Source organism: Caloenas nicobarica, chromosome 1, assembly GCF_036013445.1.
Source record: "Caloenas nicobarica isolate bCalNic1 chromosome 1, bCalNic1.hap1, whole genome shotgun sequence".
NCBI classification, from domain to species: Eukaryota; Metazoa; Chordata; class Aves; order Columbiformes; family Columbidae; genus Caloenas; species Caloenas nicobarica.
The window spans coordinates 147,404,808-147,430,406 of record NC_088245.1 but is presented as its reverse complement, the minus strand read 5'-3'; the positions used below and the strand labels follow the sequence as shown (position 1 = coordinate 147,430,406).

At 43.5% G+C, this 25,599-nt stretch overlaps 2 protein-coding genes across 2 annotated transcripts; one reads left to right on the top strand and one right to left on the bottom strand.

Moving 5' to 3' along the window:
• Window positions 1-2,610: 2,610 nt before the first annotated feature.
• On the top strand, window positions 2,611-2,991 carry LOC135993163 (histone H2A-beta, sperm-like). Its single transcript, XM_065642860.1, has one exon. The coding sequence runs from the start codon at window positions 2,611-2,613 to the stop codon at window positions 2,989-2,991; it is 381 nt and encodes a 126-aa protein (XP_065498932.1).
• A 14,884-nt stretch (window positions 2,992-17,875) lies between these two features.
• On the bottom strand, window positions 17,876-25,253 carry NMS (neuromedin S). Its single transcript, XM_065626746.1, has 8 exons — window positions 25,187-25,253; window positions 24,967-25,022; window positions 24,506-24,556; window positions 23,214-23,273; window positions 19,763-19,798; window positions 19,279-19,320; window positions 18,247-18,277; window positions 17,876-17,943 (listed from the first exon to the last, which is right to left on the bottom strand). The coding sequence occupies exons 1-8, from the start codon at window positions 25,251-25,253 to the stop codon at window positions 17,876-17,878; spliced, it is 411 nt and encodes a 136-aa protein (XP_065482818.1).
• Between the last annotated feature and the right edge of the window lie 346 nt (window positions 25,254-25,599).

Sequence of the window (25,599 nt, the reverse complement as noted above, 5' to 3'; positions counted from 1 at the left end):
CCCTAAGGCCATGCCTGACAGATTTCATAGCATCTCACAGAGAGAAGAGCTGGTTAGAACCAGCTTCCTAAACTGTAGCTGGAGCATGAACTTCTTATTTGAAAATAAATCTGCCTGTCCTGTTGAGTTTGACTTAGCTCCTTCACCTCCTCAAAGCATGATGGTGTCAGAGCCTACTGGCTGGGTTTTAGGATGCTGATGGATGTCAGATCTGCATGCAGCTGAGGTAATGACTCACTCCAAGCTGTGCTTACACAGAAATGGGAAGAGAGGATATCTGACTGAGTGGACACTGATTTCAAGGTGGTGGGCAGCTGGAACAGTCATTGTATGCTGCCTTGTTTTCAAAAGCAACTATATGAGATCTTGGGTGGCCTGCAATTAACTCAGTGAAGTGAGGAAAAAGTGGAGGATGCAGTAGCAATGAGAAGTAAATAAACATCTGAGAGCAGATCTTAAGCTTTGTGCATATAGTGAAGATGTGCTATGTGTAACTAGCCTTGTGCTGAGTGTTTACACCTGTGAATGGGGAAAAAAGCTTTAAAAAAAGTAAATGAGAAATGAACACATGAAACTCAAATTATTTCCTCCATTTGACCATGGCAAGGTAAAGAAGGCTTTAGAAATATAATTTCTTCGGACTAAGCAAAATTCTAAAGGTTTGAAATAATGGTAGAAGACTCAAGCAAGGTACTAATTTTGTGCCATTTTAAACATAGCACTTACAGCACCTTTTGCTAATCTGGAGAACAGTGTGTCAGTCATCATGCTGCTCCTTGATGCAAGATGCTCCTGTGAACCTGCTCTGCACCACACCAAACAGACCCTGCAAGGCATGGCCAGTGCTCAAGTAGCTTCTAGAAATGCCTTCACCTGCCACTTTCTGTGTAATAAAGAACACTGAGCTCTGTGACCCTACCTCTACTTACAGCCAAAGGCAGAGTTTGTGGTGAAGTACCAGTCCAATTCAAAAGTGAATTCTTTTTAAGCATTTCTTTGATCAAGAGCAATCTCGTTTGCTTTCTTCTAGCCAGTAGTTCAACCCATTTGTAAATTAATCAGATAGCATAGTGATCTGAAAACTCACCTCTCTGGCTTCACAGTAACAGAGGGTAAACATCTCCTAACCCAGATGCTCAGCAAAAGTTTATTTTGGGCCAGGGCTCAACTTTCTAGCACTCGTATATTAAAGAAAAAAATATTCAGCTGTCACCACACCCTTGACCCTAGAAAAGACATATTATACCTTGCAACACAGCTGTGCATGACTTTGGAATAAAACCAGACTGTGTGACAGATGGGGACAACTCCTAGATGAGAGAGGACCTGATGTCAGAGATCCTGAGCTTTGCCTAGGCTCTGCAGCACAGTCACAAAGCAGCTTGGCTACTACTGGCAGCACAAAGAACAGTGGTACAGGTTGCCAGTTTTAATCCTTGATGACTGCAGCAAGGTGAGCTGTGCCCACTTCCAGCTGTAAGAAATTAACTGCCAATCAGAGAAACTGCAGTTCCCTGGGGCAGTAAATATTAGGCTTGGTTCCAGAGAAGATCAGTTAACAAGGTGCTAAGCAGCTCTGCAAGGAGTAGTGACAAATTCTGGTGCTCTCAGGGACTGTACTGAATTGCTCTTGTGTTGGGACCTTGATTGTTTTTTTATTTCGAGTGGCTGAATCATTGCTCCCCCAGGAGGTATTAAGTGGTGCAAGAGCTGGTAGTGATATGGCTATCACTGTGGAGTTTAAAAGGGGGCAGTGCTTGCCAGAAGTTGTGGTTTTGGGGGATTTGGGTAGTGGTATTGTTGGAAAAGAGACTAAGTCAATAGCTTCTTTGGGTGAGAGTTTGTTATTAAAAAATGACAGCATGCTTTCTTTGTGTTAGATAAACTCCTGCATTTGTAGTATCCTGATGTGCAGTGTGCTGAGTGGAGCAATTTAAGCATCTGGTGTAAAACAAAGCTTCCCTTCTTCCCATAAGTCTTATTCCTGATTGTGGCCTGCTATCTTGCAGCAATAGGTCCCCTCACTTCTGGAAAGCAAGATCAATTTGAAGTGATATCCAGTAGATGAAGTTCTTTTCTGTTCTTATTTCAGACAAAGAGATGGATTTCTAGCTCTGACTCTCCCAAGTTGATGATTGAAGAAGCTACATAGGTTCTTACCGGGGTAAGTTCAATGATGCTTCCCTGCGTGGTTTCTGAATGCTTGTAAGTATCCTGAAGCATAGTTTGTTTAACCTTTCTCCTTAACAGAAGTTCTCCTTTGACACTGGGTCAGAAGACCTTGCTCCTAAGTTCTACCTTACTTTCTTGAAGACTTTTTGGAAATCTAGCAGACGGCTGACCTGCTGCTCTGACTTTGTAGATTTCTTTTGGCTAGGAACTTGTTAGACTCTCCTAGAGCAGAGCCTGACGCATCTGCTCTTTTAGACAAAAGTATGAACAACTAGCAAAGCTTCTGAGTGGGGAAAACTGACTTGTAAGGTTCTTTGGAAAGCAGTGAAATGAGGAGGAAGAAAGGACTTAAATGCTTGTTTTCTGTGTCTGCTTGTTGTGGGGTTTTTTTGGTTTTTTGTTTAATTCTTGCTCTTTTTATAATAGATTGATATTAGAATGTCTGAACATGGGAAGAAAACCACAGACCTCCTCCTTGTACTAAAGAAAACCAAATCAGCCAAGGCTGGTCTGCAGTTCCCTGTGGGTTGTGTCTACAAGCTCCTTAAAAGAGGCAACTACGCGGACAGCATCAGTCCTGGCGCTGCCATCTACCTGGCTGCAGTGCTGGAGTATCTGACCGTAGAGATCATGGAGCTGGTGGGGAACGCTGCACGGGAAAACAAGAAAGCCAGGGTCATGCCCAGGCACATCCAGCTGGCCGTGAGAAATGATGATGAGCTGAATGAGGTCTTCTCCCTTGTGACCATTGCTGAAGGAGGGGTGTTACCTAATGTTATTCCTGAACTTCTTCCTAAGAAGACTGCCTCACTTAAATGACCCCACAGATATGTCCAGTCACAGGAGTTCTATCTGCCACCAGGCTCCTGACCTTGTGGTATTGTTAGCACTGGCTTTCTTCACAGCTCAGAGTTTTTTCATGCTGCTTGGCATTTTTAATCTAAATTGGTGTGTGTTAAACTGTGCACACATCTGGAAAGCTGCTAAAGATGGGGTTGCTAGTTAAGTTTTCCTAGGTATGTCCTTCAAAAGCAAAAAGTCAGCCGATGACTACTATGAATAAATAAGTGCTCAAAGGACTCATGTCCTCCTTGTTCCCTTCTATAAAATATTTGTTGCACCAAACAGAAGATTTTTCTTTGACAGTGCTGCTATCTAAGGAAACCTGCTCTAGGATCTTTAAAGCTTGTGTCTCCATGTGCATGGCTGGAATCTCCTTATTCAGTATGAGTAGAAGTCTGCTTCACGTGACCACTTCAGACTTTATCATGGGCACAGTTAACTACTCAGGGTAAGTAGATGCACTTGGAAAACTTAGGCTGGACTGCCTTATAATGATGGTAAAGCTGATGAATTACCTTCTCTAACATTTGGATACAGAGGTAGAGCTGTACTGTAACTTGAGAGTCCAAAGATTTTGTTGGAATTGTCCTTAGTTTCTGTATTGATGGAGTACAATCCAAGGAGTCTTCTACAGACAGTATATAAACCTTGTCAGTGCTTGAGCCTTAAAGATCTTCTAGAAACTGTTCTTAAGAATGAGTCCAAATATAACTTCTCTCTCTCTGGTACTGAGAATCCCCTTTACTACTTTGAGGCTTGTTCTGTTAGGATCCAGATCAAGGAAACCTGTGTGTTAAAAGGCATTTCAGGGAGTAACCTTCTCCAGGACCCTCCAAAACACTTGTCTTCCACCGAAGCAGTTTGAAAGGCTACTTAAGCACTATTAGATTTGCCCTCAGGATTGCAATGTTATGGTGGACTCACACTAGTACTAATCCATTTGTTGTGCTGTGGAAAATTTTGTTTAACAGCTTCACCAGCAGGATGCCACTCAAGAGCTTTATAAGTGCATTACTAGGTGTTTTAATTATCCTATTCATAACACAGAACAGGAAAGAATAGGAATGCCCTGGTGTCCACTAGCTTCAGATGTAGTAATCCAGCCAGGTATAAAGGCTATTTAGAGAACTCCATTAAGACTGACTCTACCAGCCCAAGGTCTGGAAGATGCTGTTTCCCATATCTGCTCTATAGTAACCCATAGTATGCTGCTGCTTTCTCCAGTAACTCAGATATCACAGAATCACACAGAATGTTAGGGATTGGAAGGGACATTGAAAGATCATCTAGTCCAATCCCCCTGCCAGGGCAGGAACACCTAGGTGAGGTTACACAGGAAGGTGTCCAGGCGGGTTTTGAATGTCTCCAGAGAAGGAGAATCCACAACCCCCCTGGGCAGCCTGTTCCAGTGTTCCGTCACCCTCACTGAGAAGAAGTTTCTTCTCAAATTTAAGTGGAACTTCTTGTGTTCCAGCTTGAACCCATTACCCCTTGTCTTACTTTTGGTTGTCATCAAGAAGAGCCTGGCTCCATCCTTGTGACACCCATCCTTTATATATTTATAAACACTGATGAGGTCACCCCTCAGTCTCCTCTTCTCCAAGCTAAAGAGACCCAGCTCCCTCAGCCTTTCCTCATAAGGGAGATGCTCCACTCCCTTCATCATCTTTGTGGCCCTGCGCTGGACTCTCTCCAGCAGTTCCCTGTCCTTCTTGAACTGAGGGGCCCAGAACTGGACACAATATTCCAGATGAGGTCTCACCAGGGCAGAATAGAGGGGAAGGAGAACCTCTCTTGACCTACTAACCACCCCCCTTCTAATACACCCCAGGATGCCTGTTTTTCTGGTCTTGTGAGAACTGGGACCTTTTGAAGAATGGGCTGCAGAGTTCACCTCTTTGTATAGGCAGGCTAGGGAATTTAAACAAAGGGCAAGAAGCCAGGAATGAGGTTTTGTGGGACTGCAGCCAGAGGACTTTCTGTATGAGAAACCTCTAGCATGCGTGTAAGCTGCAAACACCTACTAGAGGTCATGCTATGAGAAGGCAAAGAGAGGAGAGTGTTGGTATTGGGTCAGCCCCAGTATGAGTGGCTGCTGTGGGCACTGCAGATAAGTGATTTATAGTGTGTATAGTAGACAAATGCAGTTCTGAGGGCAGCCACAAGATCAGCTGTTGCTGTCTGTGGCAACTTTTGGCTACAGATCTAGAGGGCGAAATGATGCTGAAGTGCTGACCTGCACCATAAACCAAACCCTCCAGCCGGTGTCTTGGAAAGCAAGAACAGCTCCTTAGGGGGCTGCTGCATGTTTTTTTTTTCTACAGCAGTTTTGATCAACACTGGCCATATGAGCTGCATTTGAAGAAAAACAGTCCCATTTCTCTGTCAGGCTGACAGATTTTTGCGCTGTGCTGTCTCAGAGGCCTGCTCCTGGCCTGTCCAAGCCAGCCAGACACCCACAGCATGGGTGCCCAGCAGCAGCATGGGCTCCTGGAGCTCCTGCCACGCTGTACTGTTCCCTCTACTGTGCCAACACAGCTGCTTATGGCACCTGCTGCAAACCAGGCTGCTGCTGGGCTCAGGTGTTAAACCTTTTCTTCTTTTCAAAAAGCAGAACTCGTGTCAAACCACTTGTGTGTGCCTTTCACAATGGTTCTGGCACAACTCCAGGGATTGCATGTTGGCAGAAAGGAGAGACCGAGGGTGGGATGATGGCTGGAGCTGCTGAGGCAAAGATTGCCTCCAATGCCTCCACGGCATGGTCTCTGACTGTGAAGTTCCGTGGGAATTTCAAAGGCCTCTGCCTGGAGAGAAACTATATCACACCAGGTACATGAGTTGAGATGACCCATGGAATGGAAGGTTTCAGCAAACCCCTGTGCCTGTAGAAAAAATACCAAAAAAAAGGTAAAATTAATGGAGACCTTTCCCCAAGTCTCTGCTCCTCTGCAGAGGAAGCGAAGTTTGACCCAGCTTCTGTAAGGGGTTGCCCCCCATCTTGAGAAGCTGTATGGCCTGTGCTGGGACAAGCTGGCCAAGAGGTGCTGCTGCCCAGGGTACAGGACTCAGCCTGAGACCCAGTCAGGGGTAAAGCAGCTATTGGGGTGGTGCTGGCTGGTGTCTCTGTCTTTGTTGCCAAATAACTAATTTAGTATATCTTATCTTAAACTGATCTAGCTTTACCAGAAAGTTTATGTAGGTTTAAGCATGACTGCAGGGTGGCTGGCAAGCTCAAGGCATCCTGTTGCTCCAGAAGCAGCAAGCTTGTGAAGATGCGGTCTGTCACGGCTGAGTGCCCAATAGATGCTCTGGGGTCTGCAGCTCACATCTGCGAAACTGCAAGGAGGGGAGAGGCATCACCTTCACTTCAGAGGCTCACCCTCACTTTCTTGGTAAAACTCAACAGATGAGAACAAAATGGAGGAATACTGGCATGGGGAAGGGGTGTGGGGCATGGGGCGTTGACAAGTCCAGGGAGAACCACAGGGAAAGAGCATCCCTGGAGTGCACAGGAGTCCCAGCAGCCATCCGACATCTCTGCTTTGTCTTTAGCAATTGGAGCTGACCTACAGATATACTGGTTCCTGAAACATGTCTCGCTGTGGCTCTCCTGGTCCCTGTGCTCACTACTACAGCTTTTACGTTGCACTTCTAAATGTAGAGCCACCAGTGCATTTGTTCCTGCCTTTTTTTTTTTTTTTTGATGAAGTTTCAAGACAATTGAAAAGATAATGCCCAATGCTAAGACATTAATTTTGAGGAACTCATCCTCCCAGTTCTGTTTCTCTCCTGCAGCTGTGAAGCCTACTTTGTCTTTCTTTTGGAGATACATATGCTTACAAAATTATGCATGCTTCAATAGGGTGCTTTTAATCTTTGATTGAAAAAATTGTCAGTTTAAATACACAATAAAACATATTCAGTTTTCTTGTGTATCCTTAGACCTATTCATTACCAGGTCGTGCACTGCTCTACTCCAAATAAATACATTCATTAATACGTGCAGCACATGGTTTGGGAAGGCTGTCCTAGCGGCTGGGTCAGACTGCTCCTGTTTCCACCACTGCTGCCAGCTTCACTTGGGACATTGGACCAGATGACTGAATGACCTTTGAAGGTCCCTTCCAACCCAAACTACTCTATGATTCACTTCTTTCTCAGTCTCTCTTCATCAGCTCTCCTTGCTGTCACCACTTACATACTTTCTTGACTTCAGGGAGCAAATTGCTCATTAACTAGCTAATGTTCATTGACTATTTTGAGGCTGTTGAGTATTATAATTACTGGAAATTATTGTTTTGTTTATACAAGCAGCTCATTAGGCTTCCAAACAAGGGGTTATATGAAAAGAATGCAAGAAGGAGAAAGGCACATCCATTTCCAGCATTGCAATGAAAAGTATATTCTTTCCAGCTTGCTCCAGCTATCCATGCAGCTTTCTTTGCGGTACTGTGCATGGCATCTGTGAGAATATTTTTGCCGGCAGCATTGTGGTGAGATTTCTTAATCATTCTACCCGTAAAACAGACAAGTTCACTTAAACTCAGCTAGTAACCATTTTAACTTTTAGACGCCTGTAACAGCTTGGCAGCTGGGGAGAGGAGTCAGTTGTGCTCTTAGAAATGAGTGAACAATGAATCCGCAAAATGTGCAAATTGACCCTGTGTTCTCTCTGTGCTCTGATATTCCTTGAAAACAGTGAATGAAGGACATGGTCATTAGGCTGAGTTAGATTTTAAACGCATTTGTCAAAGTGGCAGACCCAGAAAGAGCATTCACGGCATAAACTTGCTAGCTGCACCCTGTGTCAGAGTGCAAGCTCCAAAGCTTCCAAACCAAGGAAGATGTATGCATGTTTTCAAACATCACCAGGTTTGGGTGTACCTCTCTTCTTCCAAAGCGCCACAGTTTAGGTGCCTTTCTACTCATGCCTCTGATCCAGAAGGTTTTCATGAAGCTGCCTAAGGTTCAGTTTGGCTGCTGTTCTTTCTGTTAGCCCAAGGCATTAGTAATTTCTGTTGCTAACAGCCTGCCCTGGAGCTATGTTAGCTCCTTGCCGCATATCACTTGTTGAATCCAGGGCTCTGAACTGCCATAAAGTTATTTTTCCTTTTTTTTTTTTTTTTTTTCTCTCCAATGTCTAGTCCAGATGTGATCTGAGCTCATAAGTACGCTTCTAGGTATCATGTCACGTAGAGATAAAAGGCAGAGTTGACAGGCCTACCTTGCATAATGCAGAACACAAGAGATGTGAAAGTTAGTAACATGAAAATAGCTGGTTTTCATCTATGTCAGAGGAGAAACTTGGGTCTGTCTCCTTGTAGCAGGCACTGAATCCAAGGCACTGGTTAAGTTGGAATTAATGACACAAAGGAGGAAACAGTGAGGCACTGTGTCAAGCCATCACAGCACTTCGCCAGGTTTTTCTTTTGAAACTCAGATATAGCTGAGTCTTTCAGACATACCCAGAAAACAGTGAAGATTGCTGCTTGAACTAGGAAACAGAATTTTTTATGAGCTTCTCTATTCATTCAAACATCACGCTGTTGTTTGATGAGGCTTAAATCATACTTTGCTAGCTAAATTCACCAAGGAAGGTGCCCACTGCTGTAAGGGAACTCAAACATAGCTCATCATGCATCTGTTGGGAAAACATTAAGCATCTGTCACATATTCCAGTCCCTCCTACTTCCCAAGTTTTAACATTCTTACTTATTTCAGATTTACTTTTCCCTTATTGATCTCTCCTATCAGGGTCATTGTAATACAGCAGATAACGTACCTGGGAAACAACCTGTCCAGGGTATCCTAAACATATACCCTGCCCACTGGGACGCCATCCAGCAGTAGGCCCGGGAAGCTTGTCTCAATGTGCTTCGTATTTACCAGTATGGGAGCTTCTTTCTACATATTATCACGCAGGCCTGATTCTCACAATGACTTAGGTTTCAATCTATCTGGATTGATGGAGACACGCTGGTGTGAAACTGGTTTGAGATGTGGATCATGGCCTGCTTCTGGCTGAGCGCTTCCCTTGTGCACTCCCGATGGGCTTAAGGGGCTGTCTTCCAGGAGAAGACAATGGCAGCAATATTAAATCCCAGTAAAATAATATCCTTGTAAACAACTGAATGCTTCACCATCACTTAATATTGCTAAGTGAAGCATTCTTCTGAGAAATTCAATGATGTGCGCATTAGGACTCCTCCTGTCTTTAAACTGTTTCTCTTTGAAGGTCACTCCCTCTTCAGATAGACCTAGTCTTCCTTCCTTTGAAATCCTGGCAAAAGATCCAGAAACTGGTGAAGCGCTGTCTTCTTTTTTAACACAGATTGCAAATTCAGTACTGGTCCATGGCAGAAATGAGTATGCAAGTTATTAAGAACCTTAAGAAGGGGTCTACTCTTCCTTCTACCTCCTGTAATCCATCTCTTCCTCCACAGATCCAAAAAAAATTTTAATAGTAATTTTTGGGATTTTTTTTTTTAAAGTAAAATTACTCTTCCACATCCAGGGGGTTTTAACTTCCTTTCACTACATTAATGATCTACAGTTCCTCTCAAAGGAACCTTGCTCTGGTACCTGCTTCACAGCATGTTCCTCCACAGAGCGTATCCTTTGCCACCTTTGTCTAGACCAGGACACTCCATGTCAGAGCAAACAGAGGAGGAAGGGCTGAGACAGAAGTTGTTGGGGGAAATGGTGCTGGCGTGGTAAGAAACTACTAAATGGGACAACTGAGAAGAAAATGTTGTAAAAATAGAAACGCAGACAGTGAAGGAAAGAACAGCGTAGATGTCAGCAGGAAGGGAACGTAAAATTTGTTGGTGAAGTAGCATTTCATCATAGAATAAAGCAAAACAAAGAATAATTCCCTTGGTGGAAGGAATTACTGGGTGATGTTCTTTCATTTATGCTATAAAGGTTGTCAAGCAAGATGAATGTCAGGGCACTTTCCATCCGTTCTGGCAGTGTATTTGTACCTGCTGTCCCATTACTCACGAGGACCACTGATATTTTCCAGACATATCGTTCCTGCCACAGCACTTGTTAAAAGTGAATGCAACTCATTAAGCTTCATACCAGCCCTGGCAAGGGCCACCAAGAGATCAAACATCTGCTGCTGAAGAAGAGACAAACACAGTTATGACATTTCACTGCTACCTTACAACACATCAGCAGAGAAATGAGAGATACTCAGAAACCTTGGTATAGAACAAGAAAAGTTTTTTTTCATTAGACTTGTTACTGGTCTGAACAGGATGAATGCAGAACTGGGCTTTGACAAGTGGTTTCACAAAATGTACAGTGAGGAGTACTTAAACATTTACTGAAGAAGGGCTAATTACACTGGTGAATAATGATGCATTAAGGTAATGACTGCTTTTATTTGAGGGTAATCTAAATGTAAGGATAAATTCTCTCATTTGATTAGAAGGTCAACTCTGAATTACTCTGTCTGTTACAGGAATTAATATCATTATTTATTCTAGATATAGTGATTGGGAACAAATTCAGACAAATATCCAGATCATCAACATTTGGCTTCCTTGGAAGGTCGGGGGTTTGTCCATGTTGATTAACAGGCACTCTTGAGGATTTTGAAGCTATTTCTGAACAGAAATAAGGTAGGTATCGTAGCAAAACTTTGAGGCTAAGTGACCATACCCTTGTTTCACAAAGGGGGAAGCTGAGTCAGGTGGGAGGGTGCCATTTCGGTAGTGCCTGTGCTTTACTTCATACCCACCGGTAAGCCTCTGTTCAACAAAGAGTTTTATAAGTACGGAGATCACTCCCTTAATTGGTTCAGTGAAATGTAGGGTTACTATTATATAGCAAGAGAGCCAGAACTAGAGTTCAGACATCTAATTTGCCATTTTATACACTCCCTACTCAGCTGCCTTACTGCCTTCATTTTTTGGCCTTCCTGCTAAGAAAACAACGTTTAAGGGAGCACACCATTTGCTTGCTAATCCATCTGTCCTCATCTATTGACTTCTGAATCTGCTGAACAGTTCTTGGCAAATATGATGGAGACCTGAAACCACAAGCTGATTCCTAGCAGTTACATGGAAATAAGTAGCTCTGTAAAAGAAAGAGCTCCAGTGTATGCCCTGACAGAAATAAAGGCCACAGCATGAAATTATACTAATGAAATGGTAATTAAAAATATCTTTCATTAGGTACAATATACGTGATCCTTCTTGAAATAAAAATATGATAGAAATAACTTTGCTAGTCCTGTTGATCACGGAAGTATGCTCATTTATTTTGGTAAAACAAGACATTAGTTGCATGGTAGTTTGCACATGACTAGTTCTCTCATATCCCACGCTACAGATTTCAGCTTAGGTCTAGTCACCGGCAGCCGAGGCTGGTACGTGTCTTCGTTGTAAAGCAAAACAATGAAAAATTTCACAACGCATCTCCTCTGCCACCTCTCTTGTTACCAGTGCTGCAAAACGCATTTATCTTCATGTAGCATCGCTTTCCTAACTCAATTGTGGTATGGTGCGATTTTCTTTCAAGGAAAATGGATGTTTTCAATAACATACGTTAGAAAATGTGTGTACATGGTACTCCACAATTCAATGAAGCTGTGGGCAGATGGAAGCATGGAAATGAAATGATGCCTGGAAAAGCTCTTCTTTTTACCTGCCTAGAGGACTGATGTTGCTTATGGATGTCTCAGTTGTGCACAGTGCCTGCAGTTCACTCTGCACTGAGATTTGTGTGTGTTTACAAGCTTGCTTTCTTCTGTCACCTTCGCTTTCTTTGTAAGGAGAGGAAACATCCCAAGTTATGGCCTCGGAGAGCTTTGTCCAGGTGTGTACAAGGGCTGTGTAAAGTCTGAACTCATTTGTTACTGGAGTCAGGAGCAGATCAAGCACAAAGCACCAGCAGCCACTGCTCAGCAGAGCAGGGTAGGGCCCAGCGTGCCTCTGCTTTGAGCATCATAAATTTGATATTTAGCGTTGCCCTCTGCTGACCAGTCCCAGTATTGCAATGCTAAACATCCTGGTCCTGTTGGGAGTCAAGTACATGCTGTACTGCAAGTCACAAAACAGTGACTTTGGGTTATCTTAGATTATGCATAGTCTGTGAAACTATACACAACCATGGTAATGAAGGAAAAGGTGTGCTATAAGACTCCCAAGTTATAATCAAAAGCTTTTTTTGTGTGTTTTTTTACATAGCAGAGACTCCAGTCTAGTCCCCAGAGAGGCCACGCTGCCCAGGAGGGTGGGTGGCTGTGGCACATCCTTCCACTTTGAGGTCTTGGGAGGGAACATGAGCTCAGTCCTACACTGAATGAGGCTCTGGATTTTGTTACTTTTCTGATGGCTCACACGTGATTGCAAGTGCTTTGTAATCTGTTCATGTGTAGGTTCTAGCCCGTATTTAGGTGGTTTTGCCTGGTTAATGTTTAGAAAGCTATACTCCAGAAGGGTGTATTTATATGCATGCATACCCCCATGCAGTAATTCAGCAGGCGTTATCTGAACTGCTGTATAGAAACCCCTGGGTGCAAAGGCTTTGTGGTAAAGCCATTCAAAACTTCCTTCCTTCTTTTCTATCTGTTGTCCTTCAGACTTTCTCTATTGATCTCTCAGCAAGTTTAAGGCTAATAGATAGATGATATTTGGTGTACAATGTTCTTTGTCCCAGAGAAATGTCAACATTTTAGGTGGTGAATCACAACCAGCTATGAGATCAGTCAAACTTTTGTTTCTCCACTGTGAAGTAGAAGGAGAGATTACCAGAGGAGGAAATGTGGCAGCCACTTCTAGTTCAGTGCAGAAATCTATCAGAGTGATAGATGTTTAGATTAAGACAGTTTATGCAGGCCAGCCCTGTCAAACATATGCCTTTACCCTGTTTTATAAGGTAGAAGGGTGGCAATTGCAATGCGTGAGTTGTCTGGAACAGATGAGTAAGACAAGTCTTCAGAGCGATCTCCACATAAACATCCCTCTCAGCTGCCAGTAGAGATCCTGCAGTCACTGTTTGACTCTAATATCCCAGCAAAGAAATAAACAGTTTGTTGCTGTATTTAGAATAATAAGCATATCCACCTTATCGCTGGAGTTCATTCGGCCGCCTCACGTGCACTTAAAAAAGCTGGAACGGGACGCTGGCAGCTTTTGGCCAGCCTGTCAAGCAGCTGCATATTATCTGCCAAACTGGCTATGTTAAGCAAATGGTTTTAAATCTCCAGCAGGTAGATTTGCAATTTTTGCACCTACTTCTGTTTCATTACCTGCCAAACTGTGAAGATGAGAAAAGCAGTCAGCTGATGTCGTTTTAGTTCCTAGATGATATTTCATGCCATGCATACATGGCATTTATCTCACTTGGCATTGGTCAGTCCTCATTGCCATTCATCTGAATCCACTCTGCATTTTCAAAGGACTCCAGTTTGTGTGCAGTCCCAGTTTGCAGGTCACGAATGGGCTTTTCCTCTTTTCCTTTTTTTTTTTTTTGTGATCCATATGCTTCTTTTTTCCGGGCCAGGATGTTTTCTCCCATTTTACACAATCATTCCAGAAGCGAAGACAATGTCCTTCCCAGGGCTGCCCTGCAGCTCCAGGTACATAAAGCTCTGGGCATCAGATGCTACTTGTCACATGTGTTAGTAACATGAGGTAAAAAGTATGTAAAGTGCTGGAATCTCTAAGATTGAATCTTCCACTTCTCCAGAAGCAGCCAGAGCAACTTCTATCTGAATTATGGTAAATATTCTAAAAAAAAATGGTGTTTATCTTCTATTAAATGAAACATAGTTAGGAATAAATGTTGCACCACGATGTACCACTGAAGAGAGAAAATGCTGCTGCAGTTTTTCAAAGCTGGAACTTTTGTAACTTGGAACCCAAGTGAGGTGTCACTTCCCCTGGAGAATTTTTATGACTAAGAAAAAGTAACTCTGCGTATCAATCAGTGTTCTTTCCCCTGATTGTCAGATTTAATGTGAATCTGTCTTCATTTTAAGCTTACCCCTCCCGGCTGTATCCATCTATGGGCATGGTGGCTGCTGCCAGGAGTGGTAAGCTTAAAATGAAGCATTTTATCTTTCCCTCTTGCAAACCAGCCTCACTTCATTCAGGGTACTGACTTTGCTTAACCTCTGCCTTTACTCTCTGCTGGGGTCTCTCCTGTTGGTCCCTCCCTTTCTTCTCCAGTGCTACTCCGTACATGAAGTCCCGACAGTCAGCAGTGCTATACCTTCCAGTGCTACACCTTCCATGTCAGTCTCTACAGCTTCTTCTTCATTCCACATCGTATTTTTGTGTTCTCCCCAACACCGTGATACTTGACTGTCTACAGTTACCCATCCCCTTTGCTGCAAAGCTGCAGCTGATTATTCTTCAGTGTGTATAATACCTTCCTTTCATCCGCAGTGAGCCATACATATTTTTTTCCAGATGCATCTTTGCCAAGACCACTCTGAACGCTGACTCTGTCCTCCAGCACTTGCTGTCCCTCACAGCTTGCCACCACCTGGAGATTTAGTAAGTGTGCTCTTCCCTGTGGGAGCCGAGAATAGAGCGAGGCTGCCCGAGAAGTAAAGCATCAAGAGATTTTTCCTCTCCAGCTTCGCGGTCTGGCTCTCTGTTGAGCAGCAGGTCATGAGACAGGGCAGCACTCGCTCCCCCACCGGCGAACACATTTCCAGGTCCCTCACTGTGTGCTCTGCCGAGTAATGCCTTGTTGAGCCCAGCTTGAGCAAGCCAGGCTTTTAACACAGGAGGTTCTAGGCCAGCCTGAAGTGATTTTTGAGGCAAGTTAGGCATCATGGAGGTACGTGCTCCTGACTGTGCCTGCCTTCCCAAGAACTGGCAGAGCTGTCTCTTACTGCACAATCTAAGCTATGGCAACCACTTTTGAGAGTTGATTAAGTCTTAGAAAAAGCATTCCCCTTTGTGGCTTAAATGTATTGCTTCTCAGTGTAATTGAGTCTCCCTCTTTGCTCCTTTTTATTACAAGAGGATAGATAAGCATCAGATTTACTCTCCTAAACACACTCATTACTTTGTATACCTTGTCATGTTGCTCTCAATTTGTCTCTTTTCTTCCTGACAATGGGAACCAGGCTTTCACTTCTTTTTCTTGCAGAAATTTTTCTGTTATTGTCACCTGTGTTTGTGGTCCTCAATTTCTGCTATGGGTTTTGCAGTGGGATGTTCAGAAAGAGTTTCAGGCCAGTGATGACCTTTACATTTCAATATTATTAATCTGATGTTTGCATTGCTCCAAGGAGCAAAGGCTTCCACTGAGCAGTGAACATGAGCTCTCCTGTGTGCTCTACAAAGGAGCCACTGTCACTACAGAAATACAGCTGAGGAGCCTAAGCTAGTTCCTTACCTGCAAATTACCACCTATTTGTCAGTTTTATTTAACCACTTTTAAGGCCCAAGTATATGTTATAATTGAAACCTGTTGGAGGTGGAGGAAGACACTGCTGATGGTGAGAGAACAGCATGAGTTGCCTATGGTACAGTATTGCTGTGGTTTAACTCCAGCCAGCAGCTCAGCCCTGTGCAGCTGCTCATTCACTATCCCCTGGTGGGATGGGGGAGAGAACTGGAATGGTAAAAGTGAGAAAACTTGTGGTTTGAGATAATAACAGTTTAACAGGTAAAGCAAAAGCCGCTCATGCAAGCAAGGCAAAATAGGGAATTCATTCACCATTTCCCATGGGCAGGCAGGTGTTCAGCCATCTCCAGGAAAGCCACACTCCATCACGCGTGACAGTTACCTGGGAAGATGAACATCCTCATTCCAAATGTCCCCCCATTCCTTCTTCTTCTCTCGGCTTTATATACTGAGCATGACGTCTTGTGGTGTGGAATATCCCTTTGGTCAGTTGGGGTCAGCTGTCCCGGTCATGTTCCCTCCCATAAATGTCTCCACCTCCTGAAACACATCACCCCACTCCATACAGTGCAAGCACAATTGGCTGCACCACAGGTTTAAACGCATTATTTCAGTGAAAAAGGGCAGATGCTCAGGCCATCTCTCTCATAAGTGACTCATTTGTGCTTTATGACAGCCAGTGAGGTGAGGCTGAAAAAATACAACTGATCAAACGGTGCCTGTGTGTAACAGCAGTACTTGTTCCCCTTCTTTCTAAGTGCTTTGGAGTCATCAGTTATCGCACTCAACGCCTTAGTTATTCAAACTAAGAATTAAATCGTTAACATGTCCATGATGTTTTTAATATCTTATCATACTGTTTGGAATGCATGTTCTGAAATGCTGGTGAAATATTTTCTTGTCAAAATGGCAAGCTTACAATTCATGACCATATTAACGATGTTATTAATATAAAATGTACTATGGGATTTGAAAATTGTCAATATTCAGATGATCGATTTCCTTTGGATACAGTTGGAACCAGGCAATGCTACATTACAACCCAATGAAATCTAGTACCTGCTTCAATAAAAAAGGACAACAAGAAGAACTAATGATTGCAAATTTATTACATGGAACAGCAAATTCCAGACAACTGAGTCACATAATAGACAACCAGTGCAATGGGGAGTCTCTTTTCTATATGTAAACCAAGTCATCAAGCTGGTAATTCGACCCAGGAACTTCATATTCCATGGTGTTCTGAAACAAATTAACACAGTGTCATATTTTATGTTGAAATGTTGAAATAATATGACTTAGTATTCAGTTCTATACATCTTATCCTTCTCAAAAGTTAGGAAGGAAATAGCTTCAAATTCTAGCACCAGAAGATTAAGATGAATGAAAGTTTGTATAAGGGTTCAGATCTGTTATTTATACTCAAACACAAATCCTCCTTCACACAGTTCTCCTCTCTCCACCATGTCCTAACTCCACTGTCCTCCCTTTAGAGGTATGGAGGCATGGAGTGCATCGTCTAGCCAGGCTGGCTCAGGGAGCTGAGCTGGGGATAAAATTTGCTGCTGTATGTAAAGCCAGGGCATGATTATAGAGTAGCGGCTTCTACACCAGCACTTTCACAAGAACTGGTCAATAGCCCAGCAATGCTGCTAACACTGGAGTACTCTGCATAGGGTGCTTTGATGCAAGGTTATTGTAATTGGTTTTGAACTGTTTTGCCCAAAATCTATAGGGACTTTATACCCATTTGGCTTATCTCAGCGATTATCAGCTCATGCTTCCAGTTACTCTGAACAAATCTGGACAGCACTACCTGTTCCTATATGCAAAACATCTCCCACGCACATGTACACTTAACAACACAAGAACAGCTGCACTGGCTCAAACCAAAGACCCATATAGTTCGTTATCTTCTTTCATCCATGACAAATAATGTATTCCCAGAGCAGTGATGCTGCCCTGCACCACTCTCCCAAGTCTTTGGTTCCTTTCTTCCTGAAATTGTTTAATCCTGAATATACAGCAAAGTACAACAAAGGTATTCTTTCTGTGTATTTTCTTTGCAGTTTTCCTTACCTATCTTCCTGGCCTGTTCCAAAACAAAACAAGTCAAATAAAACACAACCCTTCCAGAGAACAGTTGGGAATAATTCTTACATCGCAAACAGAAAATGGTGATCTTTTATTCTGAGGTAAAAGACTGGAAAAAGGAGGGGACACATGTACATTTACTGTCTTGTCCATTTCCCATTGAACCTCACTAAGATCTTTAATAGACACTTTGAAAGATGGATCTCTAAGTGCTAGGTGATATTATTAGACTTCTCTGTCTTCCGTCCTTACATCCCCCACCCCTGCTCTTCCTGTTTAATGTTTACCCCAAGAGAGGTCCCTAGTTCTAGTGTAAGATTGACTCCCACCTGCATGCAGAGATCTGTCTCAGTGGGCTTTCACATGACATTAGGTGACTGAAGGTCTCTCAGAGGAGAGAGGAGTTCATGTGAAGGACCAGGCTAGCTTTTGTGTTCCAAGTGCAACTTACACCCTCTGTTTTTAAACTTTGTCATTTCTGTACCACCTCCATCATTTTGCAGAGGATGAAAGCTCCTCCTTACTGAACCTTAAAGAGGGAAGAAAACAATCCTTTCATCAAAAAAGTATGAAGCAAGTCTTTCAGACCGAAGAAAAGCATTTCTGCCCAGACATCTCCCGGTGACCATATGAAACATCCACGTCGGTATTTAGGTTTGTACTACGTTTGCAATACTTCTCGGTAACTCCTTCTGTTATGAGGATCATCATTATTGAAAAAACAGAACAAATTCTTGGCACTTTTGGATGCCTACTTACCACCATTTTCAATAGTTCTTCCATTTCGAGGCTGAAAAACATAATAATTAGATGGTTGTACAGAAGTATTAGATGCCAAATTTATAAGCACACCTAAATACATCTCCCATCTTGCAGGCAGAGTACATAAGAAGGCTGCAGTAAGATTTCTTTTGAAGGGACAACGTATCAAATACCAGGGGATCCATAGAGGGTGCGGTTCGCCTTTGAATCTGAGAAACATTCACTCAGCCTCTGTCCAAACAGCTAAACAGTCTGGCTTTAATTACTCTCATTATGGGCCTTGGTCCCAATTCATTGAGGTACTAAGTAGATGCCTAAGAAAGAGCAGATAAATACCAGCACCGAAAGTACCTGGCTGGACACACTTGAAGTAAGCTAAAATGTAAACGACAGTTGAATTTGGACTCTGGTTAGTTGCCATGACCTACTTTATAACTTTTTTTTTTTTAATGTGTTGAAGATATTCCCAAAAACTACTTTGGTGTTAATCATAGAGTGTGTCTAAACCAGCATATTCCACATTAGACCATGCCATAGTTCAGCAAGCCAGTGAGTGAAAAAAAAATATGTAAGAAATGATGATGTCCATAATTTTGCTTTGGCTTTTCACCCCATTATGCAGTGTGCTATGCCTTAGTTGTCTGACCTATCAGACTAAGTGGACATTCAGCTCATGAACATGTTTTATCTGATGAATTTAGCATCAGTGCACCTTGGCAGTCTCAAAGATACAAGCCATGTGCTACTTTGGTCTTTGGAGAATCTGGCTCAAGATAAAACATTTGCAGAGTCACCTCTTCAAATAAAAAATGTTTAATTACATTACTACCCCAGATCTCATTATCTTGTGGTCTTTTAGTTGAACCAGAGTTTTTAAGCAAATAACTCCCTAAGCTTTCAAGCAAGAGATATTTGGCCTTTACTCAAAACAAGTGCAGCAAGAATTTGTAAAGGCAAACAGTTGCCTGTCTGTGGATATATAATATTGTTTGTGATTCAGAATCTTTAAAAAGTAAAAGATTCAGATACCCTGAAAAGGAAGAAAGGCCGTCCCAGAGTCCCCTGTCTATCCTGTAAAATAAAACACAAAGCATTAACAACACACTTTAAATCAGTTCCATAGATCTGTTGACAAGTTTCAATGTCATTCCATCAGAATATCAATAATTCAAGGCCTTTTTCAGCAGCATGCGAACAACGAGATGTTGATAGTCCCCAATGCCCATTCATCTAGAATGCTGATTAAAATTAATACCCACAGGGCATTGTCAAGAACTGCCATTCTGTCTAGTGTAAATATACTAAATCACCATAATTAAAGATTCAAAGGCTTTAGAAAACATATAAAAGAAAGCTTTACACACGGTGGATTACTTTGCAGAAGCAGGGTCAGCACAGCTCTCTTTCCAACCATTGAAAAAAACATGGTGACTTTAAAAAAGAAGCAAAAGAAACAGGGAAAGGGTGATACTTCCCTGTCCATTGCTACTTGTTTGACTTCACATTTACATACCTTCTTTGTAAACTTTGCAGTAGCAATCTGTGATTCCTGCAAGTGGACAGGGTAAGTTAATCAAGATGCTGTCATTTCTTTGGTTTGTTACAGTAACCCTCCATCACTAATGAGGTTACTCCACTCCATGTGGGAAGGGAGAGAATGTTACACATATCACAGACAGACACAAGAACAGCAGCAAACAGATCTTTTCAAAGATTGATTTTAAATCTTGCCTAAACCAATGTTACTGCATTCATAACCATCACTCAACACGTGTCCCTCGCTGTACAGTGAATCACAGCTCTGCTCTGGGAGGTGAAACTGAGCTCCACCTGGACTGAATGTAGCAGCTCCATTCCTCAGGCTTGAATTAGAATCATAGATTCATTTTGGCTGGAAGGGACCCTCAAGATTATCGAGTCCAACCGTTAACCTAACACTGGCACTAAACCATGTCCCTAAGAACCTCATCTACATGTCTTTAACACCTCCAGGGATGGTGACTCCACCACTTCCCTGGGCAGCCTGTTCCAACGCCTGACAACACTTTCCGGGAAGAAATTTCTCCTAATACCCGATCTAAACCTCCCCTGGTGCAACTTGAAGCCATTTCCTCTCATACCAGCACTTGCTACTTGGGAGAAGAGACCAACCCCCTCCATGCTACAACCTCCTTTCAGGTGGTTGCAGACAGCGATCAGGTCTCCCCTCAGCCTCCTTTTCTCCAGGCTTAACAGCCCCAGTTCCCTCAGCCGCTCCTCATCAGACTTGTGCTCCAGACCCCTCACCAGCTTTGTTGCCCTTCTCTGCTCTCTCTCGAGCACCTTAATGTCTTTCTTGCAGTGAGGGGCCCAAAACTGAACACAGGATTCAAGGTGGGGCCTCACCAGTGCTGAATACAGGCGGTCGATAACTTCCCTAGTCCTGCTGGCCACACTATTCCTGATACAAGCCAGGATGCTGTTGGCCTTCTTGGCCACCTGGGCACACTGCTGGCTCATGTTCAGCCAGCTGTCAATGAACTCCCCCAGGTCCTTTTCCTCCAAGCAGCTTTCCAGCCACTCTTCCCTGAGCCTGTAGCGCTGCCTGGGGTTGTTGTGACCCAACTGCAGAACCCAGCCCTTGGCCTTCTTGAAATTGTAACTGCAGAATTGTTGAATTGTACCGATAGCTCTTACCTTGTTAAAATGTAGCTGCTTTCCACCTTTCAGAATGCCCTTGATTTTTACCCAGACATTATCGCTGGTTTTAAGCACCCTTTATTCTTCAGAAAAATTCCTCATTTTTCTACTCAAAGCCCTGAACCTGCAGTCTGGTACATCTCATTTGGGAGCTCTCCTGCCTACGGCATGGCTGCCTGGCTGCACGATCCCGGCTGTGACAGCCACAGTCACATCAGTGAAAGGGTTTAGTTACCTGGGGTGGGCTTGAAAAACCAGCACATATAATGAGCAAGGATGTGAAGGCAGGGGAGGAGAACACAGGAGAAGTATGTGGATGGGAAACAGGAGAGAAAGATTTTTTTAAAAAACCAAAATATACAAGAAAGAAGGAGGGCATCAGGATTCAGGATGAGGATTTCCTCTTGTGAAACTGTTCTTGGTTCAAGCCTCAAGGCAATGATTCATAGAGCAACTGACATCAACTTACAGAGCTATGAAATTCTATGGAAGAAAAAAGCGCTTGCTTAGTCAAGGTACTTTAAAGGACGCAAAGGAAGAGACTGCAAGAAGATACTGTGAATGCTAGTTTTGTTCCAAGATGATTATTACATACCAATCATGTACAGACTGACTCAAATATCCTAGCTAATTTATAGCAGATGAGAGTTTACTATGTGAAAAACTGAGCTTCTAAACAGTGTGTTGGCTTGACTTTAGGGTGGAAATTTCAGACTCATGGAGGTGGTTGCAATGTAGCTGGGTTTAGATATTCAGCTCTTTTTGATAACTTTGAAAGTGCCATATGCAAGATTTACCCAAAGATTAGACATTAAAACAAAAGTCTGTTAGCTCTCCCAAAAGATTTTAAGTTCCCCAGATGGAGTTCAAGTCCCATTAATGCTACAACTGCCACTGACTTTGCCTTTCATAGTGCTGAGGCATCACTCCTTCTCTTGAAATACCACCTACCTTCTCTATGTAATCCACAACTCTGACTGAATTATTTTTTTTTTAATCCACACAAATATGGGTTCATGCAGCAAGGTGAAGTCCCGCTGAACTCAGTATGATTTTGTAAGTGTTTCATTGGGTGCACTACACAAAGATTCATGTGTGTAGTGTCTTCTCAAGATTCCTCGTGGGCTGAGAAAGTACAACTTCATGTTGTAAGAGATTTGACCAGCTGGGTAAAAATCTGTACTTCTTGCGTAGCTCTTTTTTCCATATCTCACATTAAGATTTGATCTACCACTTAATGAGACCACACCAAGAAATATTATAGATGTGTAGCTGATATTAGTCACATTTCTTGAAAGGATTCTGTATGAGATCCAGCTCCCAAGCTCAAGGATGCATAACAGAGGGTGAATTTTTTTAAAAGTTAGTAACTAAAATAGTAACCAGGAATAGGGCTCCATTCAAAGTTACGTGATGATTCTGGATGTCCCCTTATTAGCTAAGCTGTAGAAGTATAAGAGTCAATACATTAAACATTTAAGACTGAAATACTAGAATTTTTATACAATCATCTTCTGTATTGTAGAATTTTATGGCTGCTTTTGGAAAGTATGCTTGGAATTATAATAAGCTAAAGACACTAACAAGAATAGGTATTGAAATACATGTCAGAATGCTTTCTATTATTGTCCTGAAGGCTCTACTCACTATTTGAAAAAACAGAGGACTCAAAACCTCCACATTTTTAACATACCCAGAGGCTGAGTGAATTTTATGGGAAAGGCTCTTAATAAACTGGTGATAATTAAAAAGTGATATAAGTCAGAACTGGCGTTGAGCTAGGTCCTAATATGACTGCACCAATGAGCAAGAGCTATAATCAACTTAATCTTTTGGACCTGACTCAGAAATACAAAAAAAACCCAAGCTCAAGTAGAGTATTAAAACCAGTAAATCAACTAATAATGCCTTCATGTTTAGCATTAAGTATGCTCTTGACCCAAAGTTGCATATATTTTTAGCATATTTAACGCTGCATTATTCAAAAGTGAGGGTCAAGTTAAGACATTGACCCCAGGTGTAAGTGGATGTTTTGGTTCTTGAGCTCCAAACTGGTGAAAAACAACAAATTCATGTATAATTTAATGGAGTTAAGAATTACATGCAAGCTACTAAGGAGAAGAAAAAAATTGTTTTGCATACTCTCTTAGATTTCCTAAACCATGATGATATTAGATTACATATTGTTTGGAGAAAAATGTCAAGAAGTTGGTTCTGGAGAGATTGCTTTTTAAGTTTAGGGAGGGAGGGGAGGTTTTGAAGTAAAAGAAGCAATTACACCTTACCTCATTTGTATGCATGCTGTTGAATATGGAATAACAAAGATCCAAAACAGTACTGGAGATCTGCAATACCAAACAATACTTCAATACATTTACTGAGACTATGTGTTATACATGGTTTGACAGAGAACAGGCTTGATCTTGATCCGAGCACAAGGTAAATTGAACACGGTTCCACTAAAACCACTCAGAGCAAGGCAAGACTTACTGAAGTTATTATGAGTTGAAAAACTAGGATTTTGTATGAGCAGAATACACACAGTACTACTAATGACTACAATATAGTCTTGTGCTCTAAAGAGACCTAAAGCAGCTGCTTACATTTAAAATACGTTTTCCTGTACTAAGTGTTCTACAAATACGTTTGGGTTTTGGCATATTTAATCTACATTCAATTTCATCTACAAGCATTTCAGTCCATCACTACCATAATCTTCAACCATATGCTGAAATACACTGTCGCATACTCCCTGCCACAGGACAGAGATTTGCTGACGCATGCAATCACATTAGACAAGAAACATCCACGGCTCCAAAGGAAGTAAAATGTAAGACATCTGAACAACTAGCTCTGGGAAGTATTTTCCACCAGTCTTGGTTTACAAAACTGAAAGATCTTTAAAAAACGAACAAAAAAACAACCAACCAAACAACAACAACAAAACAACCAACTAACCAACAAAAACAAAACAACACCCCCCCTAAAAAAACACAAAATAAAACAAAACCACAAAACAAAAATCCACAAACAAAAAAACCCCCCACACCAGCACAAAATGCTGAAAATTTCCAGATAACTGGTGATCCTACAAAGGTTTTTCTCTCCCCTTTGAAAATGAAAATGACACCTGGGCTCAGTATCAAATGCAGTGGGGCTGCTCTTCCGAAGTTACTCAGTAGTCTGAAGTGTTTGCAAGCCCTGGGGCAGAGACACAACAGCAGAAATGAGCTGTGAAACCTCCCTCTCACTCCCCTCTCCTCTGAGCACCATCCACCCACCACTGCAGAGCGGGGACCAGGCAGCAGCCTGCCTGTAGCTCCTACGCTTCTTGCTTCAGTGCTCGCTACCACTGCGATGGGAAGAAAAGCGCATTTTTTTTCTTTCTCTAGGTCTGAATTACCTCTGCAGAGAGGAGAGCGCACACACCAGCAAACTTGCTCTGCTCTCCAGAGCCACTGGCTCTCTGGAGGCGGCTCTGCTGCCTGTAGCCACTGATGCTGAGGGTTACATGAGGCAATTAGTACGTCTGAAAGAGAGCCCCAGCATATCAAACAGATTATCAAAGTCAGTTTACCTGGGGTTGATTAGATAGTTCCATCCACTGACTGAAACACAGCGCCAATTGCTTTGAAAAGTAAAGATTAGACATTAACAGTGGGGCTTTCATACCTTGAGAGCTGCCTTTTAGCTCAGGGGGTCAGGCTGGTTATTAGCCCACCCGGCTTTTGCTGACCCAGGTACCCTGTTGTGCACCCAGCTGCACATCACACCTCTGCCCCTACCCGTCCCACCTACCTCCCCGGGCAGCACAGGGCTTCAGCCTCCCTACTCTCTTGACCACCCACCCCAGGGATTTCAGGACGTATTTCCAGTCGGTTGCCAATTTCCTACCGCAATTCCCCGCCACGAGTGAGGCTCGTTTCCCAAGTCCCTCGGCCAGCCCGGGCTGGACCGGCTCTCCCCAGCACCTCCATCGCATCGGACGGGCTGGCGGGGAAGGCAAAGAGGGACGGACGAAGGCGACAACGGACGTACCTGGCTTTTGGGCAGGTCCACGCCGTCCCTGGAGCGCGAGAAAGGCTGAGGGAACCCTGCGGGGACAAGGCCGGGGGGAAGGGGGACACGGCTGTGCGGAGCTGCCGCGGAGTCCAGCCCCGACGGCGCTCCTCGATGGGAGACGACCCTTTGCAAAGTTCGGAGGTTTCGCTCGTGTCCCGTCCCCCCCCGCACCACACACACAGGGGGCGGGACGTACCTGAGCCCCGCGGGAGGGCGCAGAGGCAGCAGGCGGCGAGCAGCCAGGGCAGGGCGGGCCGGGGCATGGCGGGCTGGCGGCGGGCGGACAGACGGACGGACGGGCTGACCGGAGCCGCCTTTATGGAGCCGCGCCGAGCCCGGGCCGCCGCCGAGCCAATGGGCGCCGGGACGGCCCCGCCGCCGCTCCCGCTGCCGGGTACGGCGCCCCCCGCCGCCCGGCCCGGCGTGACCGAGAACCCCCGGCTGGCGGGAGAGCCCGCGGGAGGCTCCCGGGGTCCTGCATACAATGTCCTGAGTTGGAAGGGACCCACAAGGGTCATCGAGTCCAACTCCTGTCCCTGCACACGACCATATCACAGTTCACACCATGTGCCTGAGGGCTTTAGGCACCTCGTCCTCTCCGTCCTTTGG